Source organism: Physella acuta, unplaced genomic scaffold (genome assembly GCF_028476545.2).
Source record: "Physella acuta isolate Inbredline_101_S28 unplaced genomic scaffold, ASM2847654v3 ptg001480l, whole genome shotgun sequence".
Lineage (NCBI taxonomy): Eukaryota > Metazoa > Mollusca > Gastropoda > Physidae > Physella > Physella acuta.
In genome coordinates this window covers 1,005,639-1,027,176 of record NW_026732995.1, presented here as the reverse complement: position 1 = coordinate 1,027,176, position 21,538 = coordinate 1,005,639, and the positions used below count along the sequence as shown (strand labels likewise).

General features: G+C 35.7%; 3 protein-coding genes across 3 annotated transcripts; 1 reads left to right on the top strand and 2 right to left on the bottom strand.

Annotated features, from left to right (window-relative positions):
- The first annotated feature begins 332 nt into the window (after positions 1 to 332).
- On the top strand, positions 333 to 1,722 carry LOC131928269 (uncharacterized). The gene is made up of 3 exons (XM_059284247.1): positions 333 to 552; positions 1,089 to 1,202; positions 1,326 to 1,722. Exons 1-3 carry the CDS (start codon positions 454 to 456, stop codon positions 1,350 to 1,352), a joined length of 240 nt encoding a protein of 79 aa, XP_059140230.1. The 5' UTR covers positions 333 to 453; the 3' UTR covers positions 1,353 to 1,722.
- A 1,581-nt stretch (positions 1,723 to 3,303) lies between these two features.
- LOC131928296 (reticulocalbin-2) lies at positions 3,304 to 6,787 on the bottom strand. The gene is made up of 6 exons (XM_059284286.1): positions 6,735 to 6,787; positions 5,602 to 5,772; positions 5,322 to 5,466; positions 4,993 to 5,161; positions 4,628 to 4,820; positions 3,304 to 4,409 (listed from the first exon to the last, which is right to left on the bottom strand). Exons 2-6 carry the CDS (start codon positions 5,756 to 5,758, stop codon positions 4,129 to 4,131), a joined length of 945 nt encoding a protein of 314 aa, XP_059140269.1. The 5' UTR covers positions 5,759 to 5,772; positions 6,735 to 6,787; the 3' UTR covers positions 3,304 to 4,128.
- Positions 6,788 to 16,768: 9,981 nt separating this feature from the next.
- On the bottom strand, positions 16,769 to 21,288 carry LOC131928297 (uncharacterized protein C8orf74 homolog). The gene is made up of 7 exons (XM_059284287.1): positions 21,159 to 21,288; positions 19,009 to 19,201; positions 18,681 to 18,859; positions 18,262 to 18,407; positions 18,009 to 18,081; positions 17,524 to 17,665; positions 16,769 to 17,428 (listed from the first exon to the last, which is right to left on the bottom strand). The coding sequence occupies exons 1-7, from the start codon at positions 21,261 to 21,263 to the stop codon at positions 17,268 to 17,270; spliced, it is 999 nt and encodes a 332-aa protein (XP_059140270.1). The 5' UTR covers positions 21,264 to 21,288; the 3' UTR covers positions 16,769 to 17,267.
- Between the last annotated feature and the right edge of the window lie 250 nt (positions 21,289 to 21,538).

The following is a 21,538-nucleotide window of genomic DNA, read 5'->3' as shown; positions in this document are numbered from 1 at the left end:
GCAGACTGTTTTCTCCGGGCGGGGGGGGGGGAGCTCTTGAAGTTTTCGGGTGGGGGGGGGGGGCGGACTAAAATTTCAGGGGAGGGGTGGACACTGTTAAACGTATATATTTTCTATATAAATTCCATTTCGTTCGGGGGGTGAGGCGGTAGACTTTTTCGCGAAGAGATGACTGGAAGAGACTCTGGCGGTGATACCGATTTAAAAGGTAAACACTTACTATTCTTTCTTTTTCACGATTAATTTAAAGCGTGTTTTTGTTTTGGCCTAGTTAAAAAAATATTGTTCAGACTATTTCTTTCTTCTTCGAATTTGTTCATTTAAACTTTTTACTAGAGAGCTCTTTTGTGTTCATATTCATAGCACAACAAATGAAAAAGGGGAGATTTTTCTAGATCTACTTCTTATCTTTTGTTTTGGCATTTAAATAAAAATTAAAAGTAGAGCTTAAAAATGACTATTCTTTTGCACTTCAATCGAGCCAAACTGAAAAAGAGATCTCTTCGCACACTCAATAACACTAAAATTACGAAAGGCCCAGTTCCTTCTTTGGTGAGTTCCTGTGAATCAGTGAAATAACTAAGTAATATATATTATATAATTATAATATATAGATTCTAGTTAGTTATTTAGTCATTGAAACTTACCCAAACTGATGATTGAAAAAAATTTCATTTTTACTCCTAACATTAGGCTAATGATTAGGAAACAGGATATCATTTATAGGGGGATTTTTTTTATAGGCCTACCAGTGTCCAATAATATTATTAGGGCCTATATAATAGAATATAGAATCTTCTTTAAAAAGGGTGATAGGCTACTGGTAGTTAACTAAAATAATAAACACATGATAATGTCAGTGCTAACCCTATTCCCTGGCCCCAACCCTAGTCCTACCATATGCCTAACCCTAATAATTTTGAACCATAAAACTTGAGATTTAGATACTCCTAACAACCTTGTTGTCTTAACACACATATTTTTGGAAGAGTCTATTATTGGAGATCCATATCTTGAATCATCCAATTTTTTACAAAATTTCATGCTTTTGTTTTTTGGCAGTCAAAAAAATATTTTGTTTCTTTCAGCTTCTAGTTCATTACAACTTGTTTCTCCATGATCTCCTGAAGGAAGCCAACAGAGAGGCCAGAAATGCTCGTGCTAAAAGTACTAAAGCTGAACATGTCAAGGCTGTGGCAAAGGTCAGTGTATATATAAATCAACCATTATCTAAGATAATTTACATACCATGAATTTAAGTTTATTTATACTTTTGACATATTTTCTCTAACTATTACTAATCTGTTTGCATTCTTATTCTACAGAGAATTTTGAAAAAGTACAGAAGATGATGGTTGTAATATACAATATAAAACACAAGTTGAGCTCATGAAGGATAAAAATCAGCAGTTTTATCTGTGTACAGCAAAAGAAAACTAAGAATATTACATTTTCTTCTTTTCTTTTAATATTTTGTATATAGCTACAGCAAGTGTTAAATTGATCTGAAACTGAATTCTGTATTTTTTTTCTGCTACTGATTATTATCTTGGATATAAAGATTTTTATTGTTACCCTTCTAAAATTAATCGTGACATTCTATTATTCTAATCATGAACTTTTTGTCAAAATTAGCAGCCATTGAATGAAAAAAAGTGTTTTATCATAATTATGGTGCATTTATGTAAATACAAGTCTTTTTTATTAAATGATTTACAGATATACCATGTTTTAAATGAGATTTATTTTTTTCATTTTGTTTTCTTCCTGCAGTGTGGGCCTAGCTCAAAGTGGTGCAAATGAGAACAAAAATAAAATTCCTAAAAAAAGACATCTGAGATTAGAGGTTCAGATGAGGAATTAAATTAGTGTTGATAGTAGTGCAAAAGTAAATTGACCAGGGAAGACCTGGTTCAAAACACAAATGTTTTCACTGGTCAGCTAATTCACTAAAAACACTGGAGAGAAAAATCCTAAAAATATTTAGACAGATGAGATAAGAATGGATCGAGAATCATAAAATATTCAAAGACCTTACACGAGTGGCAGATATTTAAATGCAACATTGTGATGGTTAAGTCATCTGGAAAGAATGTCAAATCACAAAGGGGAGAAAGTGGTATATATCCCCACTCCATGGAACCCCATAATGACAAGTCTTAGGGGTCATCCACTTATGACATCCACACGGGAGGGGGAGAGTCAGAAAAAATATTGACTTTTGTGGATGGCAGAGGGATGTAGACCTAATAGATCGTGCAACCAAATCATGTGTCAACTCCTAAGGCGATATTGATTTAGTTTTTTTCAAACTCAGAATAACCACGTTTTAAAATTAGAAATTTAAATAACGGCGCATGTGGAATGTGTCGTGTGGTCAGGTGTGTAGGGCTCACGAGAAAAGTGGGAGATGTGGTTTGTTATGGAAACGCATGAAGCAAGAAGTGTCTGTAAAGTTTTGTAAAAGTAATATGACAACACGATTAAACAAATATCACCTCACACCATATAGACATTAATAGCTAGACAGCCACAAATGACATCAAATAGTTCGGTTTACCCACCCTCTTTGATAAAAAATATTTTATGACTGCCTCCATTCTCTGACTATCTTTAGGAAAAATAGTGTGTACACAGAGGTATACAGTGTCCATGCTTGATTACACATTCAATAAAGAGCAATTTTAGATAGTCTTAGCACATTCACATGAAAGTTTACACGCTGTAGACTTTTAAGACATCATGGACAAGTTTCATTTCTAAAATTAAATTATTAACATTTCCCAGATATTTTTATAAGCCAGCCAGAAAGCTAAGTTTTCCAGACTTAAAAAGTCTAAAATTTACTTTTTCTAGACAGTTTCCAGACTTGCATGAATGCTTACCAAGCCTAATGCAATTGAGTATTTTTTGTTATAAAATGAGAAATGATGAAGTAAACAGAGATTGAGATCATGAAACAGAGGAGACTACTTCTTACTTCCACCACCCTCCTTCCCCTCACATGGGGAGGGAGGGGGGGGTTGGAGTCTAAAATTCAAATTTAATAAACATATTCAATACAAATTTACCAGGTACTTCGACATTCTTATAATTTCATGTGTGTTGTGTATGTGTGTACTGACTATATTATAAATGGCATTTGTAAAACTAAGCCCCATCTAGGAAAATGATAAAAAAGGCAGACAGTCAGATGAAAAAGGAAGCCTGAACCTGACAAATACAAAAATCCAGGTCAGAGATTTGTCTGACCTTGAACTTAGTTGTTACACAAATCAGTCTAACAAATAAAAACACTAAATACATCATTTAACATTTCTTTAATTAAAAATGTAATTTGCCTTTGTTCACATATTGATCAGGCTGAAACAAAATTGCTAAGAAAAGTTAGTAACATTATCTTAGAAGATATTGTTATGGGTGATGCTCTGAAATTGTGGTCAAAATGTCAACAACTGAAGTGTTAAAAACAGGACAATTTTACAAGTGTATCCATTCTCTCATTAATGAAAACTAACTTATAAAACATAAATTACATCCAATTCAACACTCACAAAGAAAATCTAATTTAAATAAATTCCATTCACACTTTAGGCTGAGTACTTGTTTAAATAAACAATGTAAAAGTTCATTGATTAAAACTCAAAACCATAATTAATTTTAATGGCATTTAAATTAAACAACTTGCTATAAAAATACAGAGAATATTAATTTTTAACACACATGACTGTTGAAAAACAATATTATTGAGAATTCTTTTGAGCTGCAATCTGGATATATTTTTGCCTTGTTCCATAAATATATATTAATATAAAAGTATTGGCATTTTTAAAGCTGGCATAGCTTATAAAAGATGCTTTACTAGATAGGAAAAATCTATTTTAAAAATTAGTAAGTTAATTAAATACAAAAAATAGTATTTCCATTAATTAAAAAAGATATATAATTTTTAAAAATTATTTAATTTTAGAAATATTTTTTCTATCCACTATCAAAAATGAAAGCTATAAAAAAAATTAGATTAAGTATTGCATTTTGAAATTATTAAATCTAATGGAATTTTCAGAACAACAAATAATTTTTAAAAATCACTTATTAAAGCCTTAAACTGATAATAATAATCCTACTTTAAAGTTCATCTTTAACAAAGTGTAATGTGCGGCCATAGTCTGTTGCAGAACTACCAAGGAATTCATCTTCTTTCATTACAATTTCTTCAATTGACAGGTGCCCGTCTTTATCTTTATCGCACATGTTAAGCAAATGTTCTACTTCTTCTTTTGCCACATCTTCATTGTCAGGCAGTGCCCATGGCTTTAGTTCCTCTGGTGTCAGCTTGCCATCTTTATCAATGTCCAGCTCTTCAAAATTGGTCATTTCTGACAACCTCACTTCCTCATCAACATGATCTACAGAGTTAAAGTTTACATTAAAGTGGGTACATTTTAATTTTATTGCATGTATTTAAACTATTTTAGATTCTCATACATTATTTAAGAAACTGACATTTCAATCTAAGTATTAATAATTATTTTCAAAAATAATGGTAGACTTTAAAACAAAAACATAAAACAACATATTATTCTCTTAGAGAGAAACAAAAAACAACATACATAAAAAAACATACCTCCAATAAATTCTTTAATGGATACAAAACCATCTTTATCTTTATCTGCATCTCTCATAGCTTTTTCCATTTCCACTTCAGCCATATGAGGAAAGTCATACGGTTGGTAATAAGCAATATACTCATTTTCATCTAACACACCATCTTTATCCAAATCAGCTGCATTAAATCTTTTCTTGTCATCAGTCACCAACTAATAATAAAGTAGAAAACATTTAAAAATGTAATTAACCTTGTATGACTAAACAAATTGATAATAATATACACCAGTCATGTACCAAACTGTACACTTTTCTTTTACAATAGCTTTGTGCCACTCAATTTATTATTTACAGATTAAAAACATCTAGACTACAATTATTTACCTGAAGTACATCTGTGCCTTCTTCCTCTTTCTCAATATTTTCTAGGTCGGCTAGATCACTTTCTGTATAACCAAACTGTTTATGTAAAATTTCTCCAAAAGTTATTTTTCCATCTCCATTCTCGTCATCATCTTTTAATTTATCTAGTGCTTCCTCTCTGTCTAGCATTCTATGTAAAATGTAATCTGATTAAATCAAATATTATTTAAAATAATTTTCAAAAACATTTATTTAATAGTTAAAAATTAATAGTTTAAAAATTAGTACATTAAGAGCTGAAAATTCTTTGGCATCTAATATTATACATCTTCAATTAATTGAAAATTTACCGAAAAGACTGTAAAATCCAATCCTTGAGCTCAGAGGTCTCTATAATATCATTATTATTAGTATCATGTGATTTTGCAAGGTTTCGTAGCCTTTTAATGCGGACCTCTTGGGGTAATTCAGCAAGATCATCATACTTTCTAGATCCTATAAAAAAATTAATTACAAATAATTGAATTTTTATTTAAAAAATAGTACATTATATATTTTATAGCCACTTATATGAAATTAACTTCATCTGATTGTGTTGGATTTTTATGATGTTTTTCTCTCGTTGCTTACCTAGCAATGCCTCTTGATCAAATACAGGATTATGAATTCCATCTTTGTAATGTGATTCAGAGAGTTTGTGTGCTCCATGCTCTGAATTTTCAGGGGTTGCTCCCAAGAGTGTTGTACAACAGAAAAACATTAGTAGCTGCACCCAAATCATTTTCATATTATATTGTACTGCTGTATTAAAAGAAAAGAATACAATTTTAATTTTATATGGATTGTTTTTAATCTAATTTTTTTTCTCCAATCAAATTCTATAAATTATTAAGTCATTATTAGTGCACGCTGTCATTCTCTTTGAAACAAAGACACCATTAAAACACAAATCTAGGGCCTAACTAAACTTTTAAATTGACTAAATTTAAATTTTAAATAGAAAAGTGAAACTAAACTAATTAAACCTATTAACTATGCTTAGGCCTAATTATCTTTAAAAATAATAGTTCAATAGTTGGCTTTGCATTCAGCACTTTTGTTATAATAATATTAATTATTAATCTATGTGGGTTGCTAATCTTAATTAATTAGGCCTATTTAGATAGGGCCTAATTACTTTACTAAAATGACTAGGTAGGCCTAATTAATTAATAGTATAGGCCTAATGTCTAATGTCAATGTAAATGTTAATTTAGGATTGTAGGCCTATTAGTATTTTGGCCTATGCCTATAGTAACTATAGTATAGGCCCCATAGGCCATAATAGTATAGCCTTTAATAGGGGCCTACTAATAAATACTATTTGATTTGAAGAATTACAAAAAGCCAAGCCAAAAGTAAAAAATAAAAAAAGGATTAAGTCTGGAATCTAGTTGATAATGAATTTTTTAAAATGCTGTTACTGTTAGTTAACTGCCTGTGTTACTGTTAAGTGTTACTTTTTTTTTGTAAATGTATGTTAGTAATTGTTACTGTAGACTGAAGAGTGTCTGTCTGTTACTAAAGTAACTTACTAAAGTAAACTGAATATTTTCAAAATAGATTTTTAACTTCAATCTCTATTGCATAAATAATACGCATGTTACGATATGCATCCCTAACTATAAAAGATCAAATCGTACTATGTCCACAATGACAATTAGAATTAACCTAGATCTAGTTCTAGATGAGGCTTTATTTTAAAGTTTAATTTTTAAAACAACCTGTGGAACAGCTGAAACCATGAACGCAGTGATCCAAATGTATTAACCCGGAACCATTCATTTCCTTATTCTTTAGAAAGACGAGAGCATCGGAAAAATAGAAATAATGATAGGGGGGGGGGGGGGGGAATTGAGTCATGAGAAAGGGAATCTGTCTTATAGAGTATAGATCTAGGTATTGACTGTAATAACCATAGTACATTGACAGATGCGAAACATTGGGTAAGGACGAAGGAGTGGGGGCTAAGGAAATGCATCACAGTACATGTACTAAATAATAATTGTGCAGTCCACGATAGCCCCTGCTAATCCTAAAGGATAGTGTCTTCTTTAGGTCTCTGAAGCCTACAAGTAGGCTATTCCAACCAATAGTCAATAGCAATAGTTAAGTTAAATTAAATAAATATTGATACTTTGAGAAACGTGAGTTTTTAGTAGCCTGTCTAGTAGATATCGTAAGCCTACTTTAGATAATTAACTGTCCTAGACGGTGGCCTATCACCAGCAACATTAAATCGATAGGCCTAAATCGCGAATGTTCAGGATGGAATGTGGCTGACCCTTTACAATCGTTGACGGCTTCGTAGCTGCCGTTTTAAATCGGTGGTTTCATAATTGGTTCATATTAGCTGTTTCATATTCGCTAACTTACTTTTTCATATAAAAATGTCACTATGCCTGACGTAGACATCGGATTTCTTATACTTAAACATTCATAATCATCCATCGGGGTGTGATCCGTCAACTCTCCAGGTTTCTAATATTTTTGTGCACGGGCCACCAATAACAGTTGTATAGAGTTCTCTGTCCTGCTGGAGTATGGGCCACCAACTACAGCTCTCCAGAGTTCTCTGTCCTGCTGGAGTATGGGCCACCAACTACAGCTCTCCAGAGTTCTCTGTCCTGCTGGGGTATGGGCCACCAACTACAGCTCTCCAGAGTTCTCTGTCCTGCTGGAGTATGGGCCACCAACTATAGCTCTCCAGAGTTCTCTGTCCTGCTGGAGTATGGGCCACCAACTTCAGCTCTCCAGAGTTCTCTGTCCTGCTGGAGTATGGTCCACCAACTACGTCACAGCTCTCCAGAGTTCTCTGTCCTGCTGGAGTATGGGCCACCAACGTTCGGGGGGGGGGGGGAGGGGGGAGGGGAAGGGGCAGCAGCGTAGCGAGGAGGGGGGGCGGGGGACATATATCCCCGGGCGCCGACCTTAGGGGGCGCCAAAATGGGTTGGAAAAATAAATTGAAAGGTTGAGGGGGTGCAAATCGAAAGTTTGAGGGGGGTGCAAATCGAAATCTTGAGGGGGGGGGGTGCAAATCGAAAAGTTTGTCCACGGGCGCCGGGAAGGGTCGCTACGCCTCTGGGGTGGGGCGGTAGACTTTCTTCGGGGGGGGGGGGGGCAGTAGATGTCTGTAAGAAACTGCATATTGATGCCCGACGGCCAATTTGCTATGTCTAAGCAAGAGTTTTTTAGACACATTTTAATTTGTTTTATTCATAAAATATGCAACAGGTTGAAAATGTCAATTATTTGTATTCTACTTAGATAAACCCGCATCACAAAATATTGAGGCCGTTCCTATTTTATAGTTTTATGAAGGGGGATGCCTGACAACTGTGTAGTTCACCTAGGTAAATTTTATCTGAAGACATTTATTGTAACACTCCCCTCTCCAATATCGTTGCTCCCGAAGCACAAATAGCATTAACAAACACTCAAATGTTTAGTCTATTTATAGGTCAACGAGGCCTATTTGCTTTCTTTTATGAACATCAGTAATGTTATTATTTCTTCTCTTTCCACTAAGAAATCAAATGCGTATTACCATGATATGTATATAATAAAGAACATTCTAAAGCCGAAAATAATTATTTTGCTTCATTTCGACACCGTTGTGTGTCACTAGTAATTTTCTTATTTAAACACAAACATAACAAGAGAAACCCACAGCTCCGTCCGTCGGTAGCTTTATAAGCAAGCAAGTATGAGCAAAATGTCTTAAAGAAACTCTGAATTGCCTGACCCCATTGCCTTTGTAAAAACTGGTTTATTGTAATCTAATGAAGCACAGTTTTAATCGAGGGGGGGGGGGGTACTTTCACCTAGACAGTTAGTGTGGACAGCCTAGCACCAGGGGCGTAGCGAGGGGGGGGGGGCGGGGGTGCGGACCGCACCGGGTGACACCATTTAGGGGGGGTGACACCAAGGCAAAAAATAGCAAAATATATGGAGAAAAAGTTGAGGGGGGGGGGGTGCAAATCGAAAGTTTGAGGGGGGGGGGGTGCAAATCGAAAATTTGAAAGTTTGTCCCCGGGAAGGGTCGCTACGCCTCTGGGGGGGGGGGGGTGACACCATTAAGTGCCGCACCGGGTGACACCCGACCTCGCTACGCCACTGCCTAGCACCAATATGATACGTAGACAGTGTGGACAGCCTAGCACCAATATGACACGTAGACAGTTAGTGTGGACAGCCTAGCACCAATATGACACGTAGACAGTTAGTGTGGACAGTCTAGCACCAATATGACACGTAGACAGTTAGTGTGGACAGCCTAGCAAACATATGACACGTAGACAGTGTGGACAGCCTAGCACCAATATGACACGTAGACAGTTAGTGGGGACAGCCTAGAAAACATATGATACGTAGACAGTTAGTGTGGAGAGCCTAGCACCAATATGACACGTAGCGTGGACAACCTAGCACCAATATGACACGTAGACAGTGTGGACAGCCTAGCACCAATATGACACGTAGACAGTTAGTGTGGACAGCCTAGCACCAATGTGACACGTAGACAGTGTGAACAGATTAGTATGGACAGCATAGCACCAATATGACACGTAGACAGTGTGGACAGCCTAGCACCAATATGACACGTAGACAGTTAGTGTGGACAGCCTAGCACCAATATGACACGTAGACAGTTAGTGTGGACAGCCTAGCACCAATATGACACGTAGACAGTTAGTGTGGACAACCTAGCACCAATATGACACGTAGACAGTTAGTGTGGACAGCCTAGCACCAATATGACACGTAGACAGTTAGTGTGGACAGCCTAGCACCAATATGACACGTAGTGTGGACAACCTAGCACCAATATGACACGTAGACAGTGTGGACAGCCTAGCACCAATATGACACGTAGACAGTTAGTGTGGACAGCCTAGCACCAATGTGACACGTAGACAGTGTGAACAGATTAGTATGGACAGCATAGCACCAATATGACACGTAGACAGTGTGGACAGCCTAGCACCAATATGACACGTAGACAGTTAGTGTGGACAGCCTAGCACAAATATGACACGTAGACAGTTAGTGTGGACAGCCTAGCACCAATATGACACATAGACAGTGTGGACAGCCTAGCACCAATATGACACGTAGACAGTGTGGACAGCCTAGCACTAATGTGACACGTAGACAGTTAGTGTGGACAGCCTAGCACCAACATGACACGTAGGCAGTTAGTGTGGACAGACTAGCACTAATGTGACACGTAGACAGTGTGGACAGCCGAGCACAGACGTGACACGTTGACAGCTAGTGTGGACAGCCTAGCACTAATGTGACACGTAGACAGTGTGGACAGCCTAGCACCAATATGACACGTAGATAGCGTGGACAGCCTAGCACAAATATGACACGTAGACAGTTAGTGTGGACAGCCTAGCACCAATATGACACGTAGACAGTGTGGACAGCCTAGCACCAATATGACACGTAGACAGTTAGTGTGGACAGCCTAGCACCAATATGACACGTAGACAGTGTGGACAGCCGAGCACTAATATGACACGTAGACAGTTAGTGTGGACAGCCTAGCACCAATATGACACGTAGACAGTGTGGACAGCCGAGCACTAATATGACACGTAGACAGTTAGTGTGGACAGCCTAGCACCAATGCGACACGACACGTTGACAGATTAGCACCAATGTGACACCTGGACAGCAGAAGTGTGGACCTTCTTGCACCATGCGCATTTAGCGTGTGGACAACATTGCACTCTTACCTGTGTACTTTTTATTGATTTTAAAAAAAAAATGTGTCCATATTGCACTCGTTCGTACGTTTTAAATTTATTTTAATTAAACTACATTAAAAAACGTATCAAATAGAATTTTATTATTTTACTCTTTTATTCAAAATCGGACTTAATAGATCTAAATATAAAAAAAAATAATAATTTAACGTTTCCTCTTTAATTTGATACCACGTCCAAGAAAATTATCCTTGAAGAGAATAATGTAAATGTAAACCTACCTTCGCATCAACACGCGGAAACACAAGCTCAACAATCTATCATTGATTGGTGTAGTATCTGGCGCACGCACTGACTGAAACAATGCGTTTGGTCACTCGAACAAATGAGACGAGAGGCCCATCCCTAACACAGTACATCTACACACACGTGTATTTTCTTTAGGCTATTTTCTATTCTTCTCGCGGCCTAAGTCGTGTGGATGTGTGTGAGAGTGTGTCAAGGGAGTATAGAAAAAGTAATGGATTTGATTTGTAGAGTGATATGCGGGTTTGCTAGCGGACCTATTGAAATAGGAAAATGTCAATTTGAACATGCAACTGATGTTTCAGTAACATATTGACAACATCATTCACATATGGGGATGTTCTGACATCAAGTATAGCTGTGATGTTTCAGTAACAAATTGACATCATTCACATATGGGGATGTTCTGACATCAAGTATAGTTGTGATGTTTCAGTAACAAATTGACAGAAACATTCACATATTAGGATTTTCTGTCATCGAATATAGCTGTGATGTTTCAGTGACAAATTGACAAAAAAATTCACATATTAGGATGTTCTGTCATCGAATATAGCTGTGATGTTTCAGTAACAAATTGACAAAAACATTCACATATTAGGATGTTCTGTCATCGAATATAGCTGTGATGTTTCAGTAACAAAGTGACAACAACATTCACATATGGGGATGTTCTGAGATAGAATATAGCTGTGATGTTTCAGGAACATATTGACCGTTTACAAACATCTATCAGGCCAAACAGTCACAAGTGGAGGTTAGAGTTGGATAACATCTGCTATTGTCGGAGCGCTTGTTCGTATCACAATGGCGAGCATAATTAATCATTCGCTTGTTCTCATAGACAGCATCGATCGTATGCTTCGCACCTTTTTCAATAGGGAACTTATACAACACAATTATATTTACACGGAACTAATACAACACAATTATATTTACACGGAACTAATACAACACAATTATATTTACACGGAACTAATACAACACAATTATATGTACACGCAACTAATACAACACAATTATATTTACACGGAACAAATACAACACAATTATATTTACATGGAACTAATACAAGACAAAATTAAGCTTACGTAACCAATTAGCACCAATTTGATGAAGTATAAATTTGTTACGTGATAAGTATCATAGGGGCCTACTCTGTATCAAGTGTTTTATGATACGTGTCATACACTGACATTTGTTTCGTGATACGTGTCATGGGGGTTCATCATACATGTCATACAGAGACTACTAGGGCTACATATTGTAGTTCATGTGGGACATTATCCTATAGGTCCGTATACAAACAACGTTTCTCCCTATTTTACAGCAGCGTCTAAATCAAAACAGGCTTTTTTTTTTAGCCTGGAGCTAAAACTGACGTCCTCAATATGGTGATGTAGATCAAACCTCCACGGTCGTATAATCAGATGAATAATTAATGAATGCAAGCACAGCAAGACAGCATTAATACACTAGTTAACTTTTCTTTTTTTTTTTAAATTTTTATATGGTCAATTGACTCCCACCTATACCTTATGATATCATAAAGTGTAGATAAAATGTTCATTAAAGAGTTTAATTTTGGTTTAGGTTCAGAGTTCAGGCAGATGTTTCACCTGACTTGTTCTTTATGTGATTGTAGGCAGAGGAGTCGCGAGGCGGGGGGTGCGGACCGCACCGGGTGATATCATTTAGGGGTGGGGGGTGGGGGGGTGACACCATGGCGAAATATATAGAAATATACTTTCTGCCAGTCCAATTAATGATTAATTAGAGTTAATCCAACTGCATCAATAACTGACACTAGATAAACATCTTTACTGTGCACACTTTAAAACTATCACTCTTAGACACCGACTCAAAATTTACAAATGAAAAATGGTTTTGTTGAGTATTTTGAATAACTGATAAGTCAAGGAGAGAGTGACACAAAAAATCTAATAATTTACGATGAAAACGATGCTTTTTCCACCTGAATTAATAGGTGTATTGATATAAAGTGCTCACCCGACCTAGTGACGCCACTGATTGTAGGGTATCAAGCCTACTTGTCTGTACATGGGTGTAGGCTTGTGTTTGTAGGGCCTCCTTCAGTAATAAGAAATCTTCATGGTGAGGCCCACAAGACACCAACATGGCAGTCAATTGAATTATAAAAACGTTATCAACAGAGAAAATTTGCATTTAAGCCTATATGGATCCAGTCCATTAAATACAAACCTTCGTAAATGTTAGATTTCTTTTAGAGATCTAAAGACAATAATACTTTACAAATTCTTCATATCAAGTCTATTTTTCTGTGAATATTTCTTTCAGGTAGCTCCCAAGGGGGTGGGGAAAGAGCTTCAAGTGCCCCCCCCCCCCTCCTGAGAAGTATACCTGGTTATCCCTATTTTGATAATTATTTAAAAAACCTCACATTTTTTTACCATTATTGTAGGCCAACTCCAAAAGTATAGTTCTCTAAGATGAGAATTATGGTACTAAAATTATAAATATTGCTCTGCTCTAATAGCTTCTACTTCTTCATTCTTGATTGAAATGTTGGAAGAGATTTCTTCCAGCACAATTAAGTATTACCAAATGTTATGCAAATTAAAACTAAAATCATACAGGGATCGAGCTGATAAACCGCCCTTTAAATTCAATACAACATATCTACTGAGTCCAAAAATAAAGGAAGACTTTAACGGCGCAGTAAAAAATAGGTATGAAGCACTCTGCAGCCTGGCAGAGGATACAGTAGAGGAAACAGTAGAGCAAAAATGGCTAGGAATACAGGAACTATGGAAGTCAACATGCACTGACATATTGGGGAGAAGAAAAAATGAACAAAAAGAATGGATCACAACAGAGACATGGGCCAAAATTGAAGATAGAAAAGAGATAAAGCAGAAGATTAACAAATGTAAGGATGAAAAAGAGAAAATAAACCTCAGAACGCATTATTGTGAAGTAAATCGCATGGTCAGGAAAAGTGCAAAAGAAGACAAAAGACAGTTCATACAGGAGATGATAGAGGAGGCAGAAACTGCGGTACGACAAGGAAAAATGAAGAGGCTCTATGAAGTAACCAGAACCCTATCAGGCAAGAATATTAATCCCAACAAACCAGTAAAGGACAAAGTAGGAAATATCTTAACAAGTGACACAGAACAGAGAGACAGATGGGTACAGCACTTTGATGAGATTTTAAACCATCCTCTCTCATCAAACATCCTCGATATACCACCTGCAAATCACCTACTAGATGTGTGTACAGATCCACCCACAAAGTTAGAAACAATAAGAGCAATAAAAAACATGAAAAATGGCAAAGCAGCTGGCCCGGACGGCATCCCACCAGAGGCACCCAAAGCAGACCCAGCCATATCAGCAGACATACTACATCCTCTGCTTAAGCAGATTTGGGAAGAAGAGATAATCCCATCTGACTGGAAACTGGGATACCTGATAAAACTGCCAAAGAAGGGAAAGCTAACACAAGGGAAAGCTAACAAAACCATTCACGGTGACGACGGGAGTAAGACAGGGATGTATGCTATCGCCAATGATATTCTTGATGGTAATCGACTGGATCATGCTGAGGGCCACAAAAAACGACACAGGAATCCAGTGGAGTTTCACAAAAAGGTTGGAGGATCTTGATTTTGCCGATGACATCTGCCTACTATCTCATAAGCATCAACACACGCAAGCCAAACTAAATCGGCTGTCTGAAGAAGCCTCCAAAATTGGACTAAAAATCAATAAAAACAAAACAGAGGTCATCAGAATCAATAACAGCCAGGACCTGCCGATACAGCTAAATGGAGAAGATTTACGAGAAACAAACACATTCACATATCTGGGAAGCGTGACCAATAAGGACGGGGGAGCAGACGAGGACATAAAATGCCGTATCAACAAGGCTAGATGTGCCTTCAACTCGCTGCGCCCGATGTGGAGGTCCAAGGCCCTTTCACTCCGGAGCTAAATTGGGATTTTCAACACAAATGTTAAGGCAGTGCTACTCTATGGCTCGGAGACCTGGAGGGTTACGAAGACAAATACTGATAGGCTACAGGGGTTCGTAAACAAATGCCTACGACATATACTTAAAATAAGATGGCCAGACAAAATATCAAAGACCTGTGGCAAATTTTAAAGCAACAGCCAATAGAGAAAGATATTAAGGCCCGTAAATGGGGATGGATCGGACACACCTTAAGAAAAGAAAACATCGCAAAACATGCATTGGACTGGAATCCCCAGGGGAAAAGGAGGGTGGGCCGGCCAAGGAAAACATGGAAAAGAACGGTTGAAGAAGAGGCAAAAACAGCTGGGCTCTCATGGGCACAGACTAAGGGAGCAGCTCAAAACCGAGTCCGATGGAGATGTGCGGTTGCAGCCCTTTGCTCCCCAGGGGCCACAAAGGAGTGATGATGATGAAATGTTATGCACTCTTGTAGTTGTACACAGTTGACTTGATCTCAGCCTGCTTTTCTTACTGGATTTGCATCCATAGCCTTTGTCCATCCAAGAACAAACTACAAGGCAGCAGTTGTTTTCTCTCCTAGAAGGGCTGCTGTCCCCCAGATATCTAGATTCATCTGCCCTGGGGTTTGAACTTGAGACTTTTTGGTTCAGAAAGAATGAGCTTCACCTGTCTGACTATGCTGATCCCCAGTCTAATAGCTCAACACTACTGACAGTCTAGTGGCACAACCAGTGGCGGAACTAGAAAAAAAGGGCCACCCCGCAAATTTTTTGTTCAGGATTTGAAAAACATCAATTTAAAAAATTTCAACATCATGTCATGTGTATAAGTCAGGGGTCGGCAACCTTTTGCAGCGGAAGAGCCAAAAGTTACAATTTTCAAAATTTCCCTGGTTTTAAAGAGCCACTAACATTTTTTTCATTTCAAATATTTTTTTTATTAAGATTATTAGTATTTTTTCAAGGAGCTGGAGAGCCGGATCTTGATATCAAAAGAGCCGCAAAAAAAAATTGCGGCTCGCGAGCCGCAGGTTGCCGACCTCTGGTATAAGTGCATTAGTGTGTTTTGTGAAAATCAGTATTGATTAATTTTTTATAAAAGCCCTCAAAGCATTCTGACGGTCAAAAATAATATAAAACATGAAAACTTTGTCTAAGTAATGGTGTCTCGTGTTATGTTTATTTTTATGATTTTTTTTTGTATTTATATTATTAATTTCGTAAATATTATTGATTTAATGCATTTCAACACATTTCCTTTTTATACAATATTATTCTTTAGTAATTACTTATAAAAAATAATAACTTAGAGAAGTAATTGCTTTTTAATTTGTTTAGTACAAATCTATTAAAAGGAGCTTATGATCACCCCTATTTGACTATTTTTAAAAAAAAAAGGGAAATAAGTCATGGAAGTGGTTTGAACATTTGCTTTTCTTTGATAAGTTTAATTGTAGGAGAAAGACTCGCTTTCACAGTTGTTTAAAAACAAAGGGAAAAAGAAGATACAAGAGCGTGGGGTGGTATCTATAGATAAAGATAATCCAACCGCAGCTACGGTAATTTTTTACAAAACAACCATCAAGTCAAAAATGAAAGAAAATGTACTTTTTTTTTAACTATACATTTTTTTATTATGGTCGGCTCTGGGCCCCTAAATGGCGTGGGCCCCCCCGCATTGCGGGGTCTGGCGGCACTGTAGTTCCGCCCCTGGGCACAACTCTACCCTAAACTTAGTAAACATTTTAAATGATGATCTTATTACAGTTTATTTATTCTGTATTGATATCTAAGCAGCCAGAAGTGTAAAGAAAACTCAACAAATAACTGTAAAACATTAGATTTTAGAGCAAAGCAAAATCACAAGTTCATTTATATAACATGAAAAACAGCCTCAAATAATATAAGCATAATTACTCTGATTGTTCTGAGAGGTATTTGCAAATGTTTGAAATTACTAGTTTGTGGTTTTAAAATTTCTTAAAATCAATAAATTTACAAATATATTTTTAATATATGGTTCAAACTCTTTAAAAACAAACTTATTAAACCAATAAACTTTTCATCTTATTATTTCAAATTAGAAATGGTGGCCTTAATTTTTAACTCCAAACTACACATAAGTGCCTAAGTATAACGATAAGTATAATTAAATCACAGATAGTATACATATATATATGTATTTTTAAAATGCCTCATCTAACATTATTCCAGGTACCAAAATCTAAAATTTAGGCCACTTAAATATACAATTAAGTTTTCTTGTTTTCTGATTTTCTGGATGTAGAAGAGCCCTCTCTTCTAGTCTTTATTGCCGGGGTGTTGGTTCTCTTATCAGATTTTAAACTGTTGTTACTTGTGTTTGGTTTACTGGTGACAAGGTGCAGCTTTGGATTGAATCTGGGTGGAGAACCTGCAAGAGAAAAAATATTTCAAGTTCATAACTTCTGACATGACTGTTTATTTTAAATTAACTGCAAGTCTGGATAATTTAAAACTTTTTATTACCTAGCACTGAAGGCCTTGGGACAGAAGTTTTATCACATTTAAAGTTCAGGTCTGTAAATGTTTGTTCAACATGAAGTTGAAGTTCAGCCTCTTTCTTTTCAACAATTTCTCCAAGAACATTTTTTACTAACTCCTCCAAAGTCTAAAATTGATGAATGGTAAAATTAAATTTTCTTAGTTAAATGTAGAGATTTTGTTTTAATAAACTTAACCAGTCATAAAGAACAAACAACTTTTTGTTGAGAGCAAATGTTATTCTACCAACCTCAACTTCTACATCTAATACTGCATTTAACCCTAAATTGTAGCACATGAATTTGTACCTCAATATTTTGGTCCATTTAAAAGGAAATATTAAAGTTTTTTAGTGTGATGATTTCCCAACAAAGTAAAGTAACAAAATGAAAGAGAAGCACAATGTACTAAGAAAAGTTCTTACCCCACTTAAAACTTATACAAATTGATAAAATTCAAAATCAAAGTACCATTTTATTATAAGGGGTAGGAACATTCTTGATATCTTCAGAGAAGTTATGTTCACCCAAGGTTTCTTTGAAACTAAATAGATTGGACGAAAAATAGATTCATAAAAAATGAAAATGCAATTCAATGTTTTTTATCTGGCATACAAATGATTGATTTAACATGACAAACAACTAACACACATTTTCAGTTATTTTCATTAAAGTATTTATAATACAATGTATATCTAATGTTGTGTAAATTTGAAACACTTACTATGAAATTTTTTCTTTTATGGTTGATATGGTTTCAGCTTCTTTATTATCAAGCTGTTTAATTTGTTCATCATACTCAAATATTTCTGCTTCTTTTCCTTTGTATAAAGGTAGGGGTTTAGTTGGTACAAATACCACTTTGCTCACCTAACAAAAATTGATACATATGTAAGTTTACATTTTAAAATAGTGTAAATAAAAAAAATCTCAGGACATATTACAAATTCATAACTTAAGGCGATAAATATATAATGACACTATTTTGTCCAATATTTTTGTCTGTCATTTTTTGAATTTATGAATAAAAATTGCATTTAAAAAAAATGCCAAAGGATTTCCTTTAATTTTAATACCTTTTTTTTTAGAAAACTAAAATAGCTGAAATGAAAAGGGAAACAGGGATTAATCAAGACTTTTTACCTTTTGAGTGTTGACATCCCTTGGATTTGAAAAAGCATATTTATATAAATTATAATGCATGAGTATAGTTTCCAGTATAAAATCTGCATACTGCTGCTTTTGTCTGCTTGATAAAGGTTCTAAAATTGTTTCAAGACTCTTTAAGTCTTGGATAGCATCAACAAGCTTGTGATTTTCAACTGTTGGAGATAAAGAAACACTTAGAAATCAACTTCATTGAAAAGTTTTCTAGTAATGAAATTGAATAAACACAGTAAACACACACAATCATTATACATGTTCAAGAAAGTAAAAGAATTCTTTTAGAATTTTTGTATTTAAAACTAACCCAAAATCCTCTTGAGATACTCATGAGCAAATTTCAAAACTAAGCGAACATGTTCCCAGTGGAAGCCTTTACCAGCAGCAAATTTTAAATTATCATAAAGAAAACTAATAAACAAAGGTTTCTGTTGGTCTTCAGGATCAAAGCATGGAGGTATTCCAAGTTTCTTTGCTAGCAGTTCCTTAGCCTGATTCTCCTAGAACATAATGGGTAGAAATGTATTAGTTACATAGTTTGATTTACTGTCCACAGTTGTAAAGGTTTGGTTAAAACCAACAGGGTTGCTAATTTTTCACCATGCCTGGGCCTAAACATCCACAGAGGGAAAAGTAAAGTTCTCAAAGTCAATGCATCAAACAACAACCCTATAACATTGGCAGAAGAAGCCCTAGAAGAAGTGGATAGATTCACCTTCCTTGGAAGTATTGTTGATAAGCAGGGTGGGACAGAAGCAGACATAAAAATAAGGACCAACTAAAAAACGTTTGGGGTTCTGGAGATTTAACCCTTGGAATAAAAATCTGGATCTTCAACACACTAGTAAAACCTGTTTTACTCTATGGAGCTGAGACATGGCGAATAACTGCTATAAATAAGAAGAAAATACAATCATTAATAAAAGCATGCCTCAGAAAGATCCTGTGAATTCGCTGGCCTAAAAACATCAGAAATGATGTTCTATGGCAACAGACAAATCAACTGCCAGTTGAAGTAGAGATCCTCCAGAGAAAATGGAAATGGATTGGCCACACACTCAGCAAGCCTGTATCCAGCATAACAAGACAGGCCCTCACCTGGAATCCACAAGGCAGGAGGAGGAGAGGCAGACCAAGAAAGACCTGGAGACGTGACCTGGAAGAAGACACAAAGAAGATTGGATACGCCTGGGGACAGTTGGAGAGACTAGCCCAGAGATGCCTGGAAAGCTCTTGTCAGCAGCCTATGTCCCAGGAGGAACGACAGGCAAACCTAACCTAACCGAAGTTGTTAAGGTTTAATTAAGCTATTTTTAAAAATGTTAACTTTGCATGAAAGTTCAACCCAATACAACTACAGATATGTAATAATTAGCAAAACTATGTTGCTGTTATGTTTTTCCATAAGTTATGAAACTTTCAATTTTCCCTCATTAGCTTTATGTCAAACATTTTAGAAGTCAGTAAAATTTTCAATCTTTTTATATCCGTAGGTGATTTTAATTATCACTACTGTATGATGTGCTGGCAAATAATGATTAGAACTGGAATATAAGTGGTGTTATGTTTTCATTTGCCTATCAGACTCATGCATGTTCAATGGTGCGCTGACGGTCAGGTGACCTGGTGCACCCAGACTCCCATATGAGCATTATGGTACATATGTTTGTTTTAAAGAGTGCCATACACTATGGGCTACCATAGTAATTTACTAAATCAAATCAGGTGCATTCTCTGGCACACTAGCATGGTGAGATTTAGTACTCAAACTCCACAGTAAGTACTATTTGTTTTAAAGAGTGCTATATTCACTATGGATAAGGTGGGCTACTAAATTGAATCAGGCATGTCCCTCGGCACCACAGCAGTTGGGTGACCTGCAGCTCAGAGTGAGTACTAAAAAACCATGCAGTGGCTCCTGAGATTGCCCCGTGACACCCATGGCACCTGGGAGATTGGTGAGATGTGTTCTACCTCACAATGGTTATGGAGGGGGATAAACGTACACTCACGGCGTTCATACAGCATGCTTTGGGGCATATAGACACACTCAAGAGGCCTTAATACTAGTATTACTATAGCCTAATAATGGCTAATAATAATGATATTACAATATTATTATTATTAATTATTAGGGGTATTATGGAATATTATTATATAGATCTATTAAAATATTTAAAATAGTAATAATATTATTATTATTATTAGGCCTAATATTATTTAATAATATTAACTAGTCTACTTATTTTATAAGTAGTAATAAGTTATTACTAATAATACTAATAGTCTAATATACTAATAATTAGGCCTAATAACAATCTTAATCTATTTATTTAATATTTAACCTTATTTTTTTATTTTACAAATCAACATTTCTAAAGTAATCATAATGTAAATGTAACTTGGCCTCTTAAAGAAAATGCATATTAATGTGTAGATTATTAGTTTTAAACAAACTTCCAGCTCAGCTATTTCTTTTAAATCGCTTGATGTTAGGGAGTAAATGCATATAGAGTTAGATTTAGGTCTAAAATTTCGTCTTGAGTCTAAGACGGTTGCCATTTTGGTTGCTACATGGTAATGATAAACTCAGACATCATTTCGGGAGTTATAGTTGACTTTTATCTAAATCTAGATTTGTCTTATATGGTGCATTAGCCAAGCTTGTAATTTTAAAAACAGTATTATAGAAATTAAATTTTATGTTTGTGTGACATAATTTTTATACATATGAAATATAGATCTAATTTTTTAAATAAAAAAAAAACTAGATCTCAGTCGTTTGAAGATACTGTTTAAATCATAGATCCCTGCTAGCTATATTTAGATTTGATAGT